At 40.3% G+C, this 9,444-nt stretch overlaps 1 protein-coding gene across 1 annotated transcript; it reads right to left on the bottom strand.

The window, feature by feature from the left end:
• Positions 1-7,140: 7,140 nt before the first annotated feature.
• LOC100966923 (olfactory receptor 2AE1) lies at positions 7,141-8,079 on the bottom strand. Its single transcript, XM_003798917.1, has one exon. The coding sequence runs from the start codon at positions 8,077-8,079 to the stop codon at positions 7,141-7,143; it is 939 nt and encodes a 312-aa protein (XP_003798965.1).
• Positions 8,080-9,444: the final 1,365 nt, after the last annotated feature.

Genomic DNA, 9,444 nt, shown 5'->3' with positions numbered 1-9,444 from the left:
TGGGCTTAGGCAATTCTCTTACCTCAGCCTCCCGAGTAGACGGGACTACAGGTACCCACCACAACCCCTAGCTACATACATAAAGAATGGTGAATCCTTTCAGAAGGTTTTCAATTCACTTTGTGCAGATCCAGCAAAGGAAGCATCATCCTTGGAAGCCACAGCCTTAGGAAATGTATTTTTTAACTAATAATAAGACTTGAAGGTCACTTATTCCTTGACCTATGGCCTTTGAAGTGGATACTGTCAAAGAAGGCATAAAAACAACATTAATCTCCTCCTACATGTCCATCAGAGCCCTTGGGTGACTAGGTATGTTGTCAGTGAGAAGCACTATTTTGAAAGGAATCTTTTTTTTTCCAAACAATAGTTCTCAACAGTGAGCTGTAAACATGTGTGCTGTCATCCAGGCTTTATTTTTCTATTATATAGCACAGGCAGAGTAGATTCGGCATAATTCTTCAGAACCCTACTACTTTGGAATTGTAAAAGAACACTGGCTTCAACTTAACATCACTAGCTACCTTAGCCCCTATCAAGAGAGTCAGGCTATCCTTTGAAGCTTTGAAGCCAAGTACTGAATTTTCCTCTCTAGCTACAAAAGTTCTAGATGGCATCTTCTTCCAATAGAAGACTGTTGTGTGTACACTGGAAATCTGTGGTTTAGTGTATCTATCATCATCAATGACCTTAGCTACATCTTCTGGATAACTTCCTGCAGCTTCTACATCAGTATTTGCCGGATCACCTTGTACTTTTATGTTCTAGATGTGGTTTCCTTCCTTAAACCTCTGCTAGCTTTACACTTTTTCTTCTTCAGCTTCCTTACCTTTCTCACCTTTCTTGCCTGAGCTCAGGAGTGTGATACCAGCCTGAGTAAGAGTGTGACCCTGTCTCTACTAAAAATAGAAAAACTACCTGGCCTGAGGCAAAAGAATCACTTGAGCCCAAGAGTTTGAGGTTCCTGTGAGCTATGACACCATCGCACTCTGCCCAGGCTCGAGTGAGACTGTATATATTTATATAGCACACTAACTTTACGGACACCTTATATATTCTCATATTATCTTTTTTTTTTTTTTTGAGACAGAATCTCACTATGTCACCCTTGGTAGAGTGCTGTGGCATCACAGCTCACAGCAACCTCAAACTCTTGGGCTTAAGCCATTCTCTTGCCTCAGTCTCCCAAGTAGCTGGGAATACAGGCGCCTGCCACAACCCCCAGCTATTTTTGTTGTTGTTGTTTGGCAGGCTCTGGGCTGGGTTCGAACCTGCCAACCCTGGTGTATATGGCCGGTGCTGTAGCCACTGAGCTATAGGCACCAAGCCTCTTATTATCATTTTAATATCAGTAGAATCTGAAATGATGCCATCACCTCCCTCATTAGTAAGCTGTATCTTCTCTGTTTTTCCCTGATCATATTGGTTAAAGCTATATCAACTTTATCGATAGTCTCAAAGCACTAGCTTTTTGGGGTTTTTGTTTGTTTGTTTGTTTGTTTTAAGAGACAGAGTCTCACTTTGTTGCCCTTGGTAGAGTGCTGTGGTGTCACAGCTCACAGAAACCTCCAGGTCTTGGGCTTAGGCAATTCTCTTGCCTCGGCCTCCCGAGTAGATGGGACTACAGGTACCCACCACAACACCTAGCTACTTTTTTTTCTTTTGAGATAGAGTTTCACTTATTAACCCTTGATAGAGTGCTGTAGCATCACAGCTCACAGCAATCTCCAACTCCTTGGGCTTAGGCGATTCTCTAGCCTCAGCCTCCTGAGTAGCTGGGACCACAGGCACCTGCTACAACACCTGGCTATTTTTTGTTGCAGTTTTGCCGGGGCTGGGTTTGAACCCACCACCCTCTGTATATGGGGCCAGCACCCTACTCACTGAACCACAGGCACACCTGGCTATTTTTTGTTGCCGTTTAGCTGGAGCCAGGTTAGAACCTGCCACCCTTGGTATATGAGGCCGGCGCCCTACTCACTGAACCACAGGTGCCCCCCACAAAGCACTAGTTTATGGGTTCACTGGTTTCTCTGTTGATTTTTATTCTATTGCATTGATTTCTGCTCTAATTTTTATCATTTTCATTTTTTTTGTTTGTTTGTTTGTTTACTTTGAGCTTTCCTTGCTCTTCTTTCTCTAGTGTCTTAAAGTAGAAGCTGAAATCATCAATTTGAGACATTTTACCTTTCTAGTACAGGGAATTAGTACTATAAATTTCTCCTTTATTTCTACTTAGCATCATCTTACAAAATCTAATGTGTGGTGCTTTCCTTTTCATTTGCTTCTTAGAAGAAAAGAAGCAAATGAAAAGGAGAATTTAATCTGCTTCTTCAGAAAAAAGCAAGTGTTGCAATCTTTTTCACAAATACAATAGGCTTTAAACCAACAAAAATAAGGAAAGATAAGGATGGTCATTTCATATATGTTAGGGGTAACATTCATCATGATGGGATTTCAATTATTAATATTTAGGCACCCAATCAGAATGAGCTTCAATTTATAAAAGAGACTCTAAAACACATGAGCAACTTGATTTCCTCCAGTTCCATGATAGTCAGAGATTTTAACACTCCTTTGGCAGTGCTGGATAGATCATCCAACAAGAAGCTAGGCAAATAAATTTTAGACTCAAACTTAACCATTCAACAATTGGATTTAACAGACATCTACAGAACATTTCATCCTAACAAAACTGAATACACATTCTTCTCATAAGCTGATGAAACATCCTCCAAAATTGATCACATCTTAGGTCACAAGTCTAACCTCAGAAAATTTAAAAGAATAGAAATTATTCCTTGCATCTTCTCGGACCATCATGGAATAAAAGTTGAACTCAGTAACAACAGGAATCTGCATACGCACACAAAATCATGGAAACTAAATAACCCTATGCTGAATGATAGCTGGATCATAGATGAGATTAAGAAGGAAATTGCCAAATTTTTGGAACAAAATGATAATGAAGATACAAATTACCAGAACCTCTGGGATACCACAAAGACAGTCCTAAGAGGGAAATTTATAGCACTACAAGCCTTCCTCAAGAGAATGGAAAGAGAGGAAGTTAACAACTTAATGGGACATCTCAAACAACTGGAAAAGGAAGAACATTCCAACCCCAAACCCAGCAGAAGAAAAGAAATAACCAAAATTGGAGAAGAATTAAATGAAATTGAAAACACAAGGATTATACAACAGATCAATAAATCCAAAAGTTGGTTTTATGAAAAGGTCAATAAAATAGATAAACCTTTGGCTAACCTAACAGGAATAAAAGAGTAAAATCTCTAATTTCATCAATCAGGAATGGCAAAGACAAAATAACAACAGACTCCTCAGAAATTCAAAAAATCCTTAATGAATATTATAAGAAACTCTATTCTCAGAAATACAAAAATTTGAAGGAAATAGACCAATACTTGGAAGCATGCCACCTTCCTAGACTTAGCCATAAAGAGGTGAAAATGTTGAACAGGTCTATATCAAGCATCAACTATAAGAAATCTCCCCAAAAAGAAAAGCCCAGGACCAGATGGTTTCACATCAGAATTCTACCACACCTTTAAAGAAGAACTAGTACCTATAACCTTTTAACCTTTTAACCTTTTCCAAAATATAGAAAAAGAAGGAATACTATGCAACACATTTTATGAAACAAACATCACCTTGAACCCCAAACCAGGAAAAGACCCAACAAGAAAAGAAAATTATAGACCAATGACTAAGGAATACTGATGCAAAAATATTCAACAAGATCCTAGCAAACAGAATCCAGCAACACATGAAACAAATTATACACCATGACAAAGTGGGTTTTATCCCAGGGTCTCAAGGATATTTCAATATATGTAAATCTATAAATATAATTTATCACATAAACAAAATAAAAACCAAAAACCATATGATTCTCTCATTTGATAGAGAAAAAGCTTTTGATAATATCCAGCATCCTCTCATGATCAGATTGCTTAAGAAAGTGGGTACAGAAGGGACATTTCTTAAACCAATAGAGGCCATCTATAGCAAACCCACAGCCAATATCATATTGAATGGAGTTAAATTGAAATCATTTCCACCCAGATCAAGAACCAAGCAAGGTTGCCCATTGTCTCCACTGCTTTTCAACATTGTAATGGAAGGCTTAGCCATTGCACTTAGGCAAGAAAAGGCAATCAAGGGTATCCATATGGGGTCAGAAGAGATCAAACTTTCACTCTTCACAGATGATATGATTGTATATCTGGAAAAACACCAGAGATTCTACTACAAAACTCTTAGAAGTGATCAAGGAATACAGCAGTGTCTCAGGTTATAAAATCACCACTCATAAATCTGTAGTCTTTATATATACCAACAATAGTCAAGCTGAAAAACAGTCAAGGACTCTATTCCTTTCACCATAGAGCCAAAGAAGATGAAATATTTGGGAGTTTACCTAACAAGGGACATCAAAGATCTCTATAAAGAGAACTATGAAACTCAAAGAAAAGAAATAGCTGAAGATGTTAACAAATGGAAAAACACATCATGCTCATGGCTGGGAAGAATCAACATTGTTAAAATGTCCATATTACCCAAAGCAATATACAATTTTAATGCAATCCCTACTAACGCTCCACTATAATGCTTTAAAGACCTCAAAAAAAAAAATACTTCATTTTATATGGAATCAGAAAAACCTCGAATAGCCAAGACATTACTCAGAAATAAAAACAAAGCTGGAGGAACCACACTACCAGACCTTAGATTATACTATAAATCGATAGTGATTAAAACTGCATGGTACAGGCACAAAAACAGAGAGGTAGATGTATGGAACAGAATAGAGAACCAAGAGATGAACCCAGTTAATCCCGTTATTTGAGCTTTGATAAGTCAATTAAAAACATTCAGTGGGGAAAAGACTCCCTATTTAACAAATGGTGCTGGGTGAACTGGCTGGCAATGTATACAAGACTGAAACTGGACCCACTGGTTAATCTTTCACCATTAACCAAGATAGACTCTCACTGGATTAAAGATTTAAACTTAAGACATGAAACTATAAAAATACTAGAAGAAAATATAGGGAAAACACTCAAAGAAATTGGCCTGGGTGAATATTTTATGAGGATGAACCCCTGGGCAATTGAAGCAACACCAAAAATACATTACTGGGATCTGACCAAACTAAAAATCTTCTGCACAGCTGAGAACACAGTACATAAAGCAAATAAACAGCCCTCAGAATGGTAGAAGATATTTGTACTCCAACAAAGGTTTAATAACCAGAAACCACAGAGAACTCAAACATATTAGCAAGAAAAGAACAAGTGATCCCTTCTCAAGGTGGGCAAGGGACTTGAAGAGAAACTTCTCTGAAGAAGACAGGGGCACAGCCTACAGACACATGAAAAAATGCTCATCATTCTTAATCATCAGAGAAATGCAAATCAAAACCACTTTGAGATATCATCTAACCCCAGTAAGATTAGCCCACATCACAAAATCCCAAAACCATAGATGTTGGTATGGATGTGGAGAAAAGGGAACACTTCTTCACTGCTGGTGGGAATGCAAACTAATATATTCCTTGTAGAAAGATGTTAGGGATCTAAAAATAGACCTGCCATTCGATCCTTCAATTCCTCTATTAGGTATATATATCCAGAAGATCAAAAATCACTTTATAATAAAGATATTTACACCAGAATGTTTATTGCAGCCCAATTCATAATTGCTAAGTCATGAAAGAAGCCCAAGTGCCCATCAACCCATGAAGGGATTAATAAATTGTCGTATGTGTACACCATGGAATATTATGAAGCCTTTAAAAAAGATGGAGACTTTACCTCTTTAATGTTCACATGGATGGAGCTGGAACATATTCTTCTTAGCAAAGTATCTCAAGAATGGAAGAAAAAGTATCCAATGTACTCAGCCCTACTATGAAACCAATTTATAGCTTTCATATGAAAGCTATAACCCAACTATAGCCTAAGAAGAAGGGAAAGGGGGGGGGCCAGGGTGAGTATAGGGAGGGTAATTGGCGGGAACCTACCTACAGTACATTTTACAAGGGTACATGTTAAATTTACTAAGTGTAGAGTATAAATGTCTTAACATAATAACTAAGAAAATGCAGTGAAGGCTCTGTTAACCAATTTGATGAAAATATTTCAAATGATATACAAAACCAGCACATTGGCTCAGCGCCTATAGCTCAACTGGCTAAGGCGCCAGCCTCGTACACCTAAGGTGGTGGGTTCGAATCCCCAGCCCGGACCCACCAAACAACAATGACGGCTGCAACCAAAAAATAGCCGGGCGTTGTGGCGGGCGCCTGTGGTCCCAGCTACTTGGGAGGCGGAGGCAGGAGACTCGCTTGAGCCCAGGAGTTGGAGGTTGCTGTGAGCTGTAATGCCACGGCACTCTACCCAGGGGGACAGCTTGAGGCTCTGTCTCAAAAAAAAAACCAGCACATTGTACCCCATGATTGCATTAATGTACACAGCTATGATCCAATAAATAATAGTAATAGGAAAAGTACTTTATTTCTTTACCTCGCTATTTTTTTTTTTTTTTTTGCAGTTTTTGGCCGGGCTGGGGTTTGAACCCACCACCTCTGGCATATGGGGCGGGCGCCCTACTCCTTTGAGCCACAGATGCCACCCCTACCTTCCTATCTTTTTTCAGAGTGTCACTGAACTTTGTGTCTTCTTTTAAAGGTGTTTTACTTAACTTTTTGCCTGATATTCTAGCAAGGGTCCTCAAACTTTTTAAACAGGGGGCCAGTTCACTGTCCCTCAGACCGTTGGAGGGCCGGACTGGTGCCCTGGCATGAGTCGGCTGCTGAACAGGACAGGCAGTGGCAGCAAAAACACCCGGCAGCCCGGACAAATGTCCTAGGTGGGCTGCATGTGGCCCTTGGGCAGTAGTTTGAGGACGCCTGCTCTAAAGGCCTTGGAAGGTAGTCCATGGTACTTAATTGATGAACACCAAGTGAAAATAGTAGAGTTTGTGTTAACCAGGTCATTCTCACAGGAGTCAAAGAGTATCAGGGATCTAGATCACTGAAAAATGTTAGAGGTTTATCCAGGTCAATTTGATGAGTTTATCCCATTCTACTGTAAAGTTGGATTAACTCTAATCCAGTCATTGGTTGATAACATCTCTTCTCAACACTCTCCTCAGAGCCTTAGCTACATCCTTATTCCGAAGAGTATAAATCAGAGGATTTAGTGTGGGAGTAATGATGCTATAGAACACAGAACCAACTTTGTCTTGCAATGGAGTGCGCTGAGAACTAGGTCTCATATATGAGAAGATGGAGGCACCAAACCAAAGGGAAACCACAATCAGGTGAGAGCTGCAAGTGGCAAAGGCATTTCGCTTACTCCCAGCTGAACGCATATGAATAACACTGTGGAGAATGAAGGCATAGGATGTAGAAACCAGTAAAATAGGGAGAAGGAGGAGAAGGATACTGCTGATATACACTGTGTTCTCATAAACAGAGATGTCACCACATACCAACTTCACAAGAGCTGGGAACTCACAGTAGAAGTGGCGGATTTTCCGAGCCCCACAGAAAGGGAAGCACATCAAGGTCACTGTGTAAATGAGGGATTTCATGGATGCCCCTAACCATGACATAACAGCCATTATCAGTCCTACCTTTTTGTTCATGAGCACAGTATAACGTAGTGGATGGCAGATGGCAACATAGCGGTCATAGGACATGAGAGCTAGGAAAAGACCCTCAGCACCACCCACGGACAAGTAGAGGAAGTGCTGGGCTGCACAGCCCACAAAGGAGATGGACTTCCTGCCCGAGAGGTAGTTAGACGCCATCTTGGGGATGGTTGTGAAGACATGTAGCAGATCCATGAGCGAGAGCTGGCTGAGCAGGAAGTACATTGGTGTATGAAGCCAGGGATCAGTGCAGATGAGGAAAATGGTGAGCGTGTTGCCACTCACTGCAATCAGGAAGACCACCATGGTCAAGGAGAACAGAAAAAGGTGGGCCAGGGAGTCATCAAAAAGCCCCTCAAGGATAAAGTCAGCCGGAGAGGTCTGATTCCTCTGCCACATGTCCCCTTTCTCAGCCCCTGGGGAAACAAGAGAAAAGGAGATGAAGGGTAATACCAGAAATGCTGGGGGCCAGCGTAACTGACAAAAAGGATTTTGGATAGAAGGAAGAATTTCTGAAGAGAAGTTTTGTTTGTTCGTTTGTTTTTCTATTTCTAGTTATTCAACAGCTTTAGTGATTTAGAAAATCTTTTACAAAAAGAGAGATAGAGAAAGCTTAAAATCTGGCATGATCACTCTGAAATTCCAGAATTCTAGACTATGTTAAGTGCCAAACTTCCAGACTCATTTCATTAAGGAAAATACATGTATATGCATATGCACAGGGTCATGTATATATTTATGTATATGACCATACACACATATACAGCTTTGAAGGATTGGTTAAACCCAGTAGTTTTAGGGTATTTTATTGAGTATCATTTTTTCTTATTTTATCAGTGAGGGTTTAACCAAAGATTCTGAATAGGTTGTACATGTACATACACATGAAATAAATTTTGTTATTGAACTTTGGTATTACACAATTGTGGAAGTTGATGAGGCAATCTCTGTAAGACTGTCACCTTTGTATCTGATGATGAAACCTGAAGTCCATGGAGCAAGTGGTCAAGAAGGAAAGTTGTATGTAAAGAGGGGCAGATCAAGGGCAAGCAGAAACCCACAGCATGATCTACAACCCACAAGAGCAGAATGAAACCCATGTCAGTTCTTGCTGCCTCTGTGGCTAGTGATGTATCTTGCAGAAACTGGAGCCTCTCTTAATGGCACTGAGTGCACACATCTGGCCCATAAATCACAGAAGCTGAAGGAAGATCCAGAGACCCATAAAGAAGCCACAGGCCCAGCAGCTGCTACACACCACTGATCTGCTGATCAGTAACATCTGTGTAAACTATAAAACGCCTGCTTCCCTCAGCCCCCTAAATATTTCAAGAATCTCCTCTTAGCTCACCTTAATGAGTTATAGAAACACATAAAAATGGGAATTCTTGGGAAAGTATTTTACCCTAGCCCTGAGTCATATGTCCCCTTCTATATCTTGTGACTTAAAAATATTTGATTAACATATGTAAAATATTCATATAAAAACAAGAGAGAGGGTGGCATCTGTAGCTCAGTCAGCAAGAGCGCCAGCCACATACACCTAGGGTGGCAGGTTCAAACCCAGCCTGGGTCTGCCAAGCAACGATGACAACTGCAATCAAAAAATAGCTGGGTATTGTGGTGGGTGCCTGTAGTCCCAGCTACTTGGGAGGCTGAGGCAAGAGAATTGGTTAAGCCCAAGAGTTTGAGATTATTGTGAGCTGTGATGCCACAGCACTCTACCCAGGGTGACAGCTTGAGGCTCTGTCTCACAAAAAAAAA

The sequence above is a fragment of the Otolemur garnettii genome, unplaced genomic scaffold, assembly GCF_000181295.1.
Source record: "Otolemur garnettii isolate 467f Iridium unplaced genomic scaffold, OtoGar3 scaffold00142, whole genome shotgun sequence".
Lineage (NCBI taxonomy): Eukaryota > Metazoa > Chordata > Mammalia > Primates > Galagidae > Otolemur > Otolemur garnettii.
Note: the sequence above shows the minus strand (reverse complement) of the source record. Positions and strands in the feature narration are given on the sequence as shown.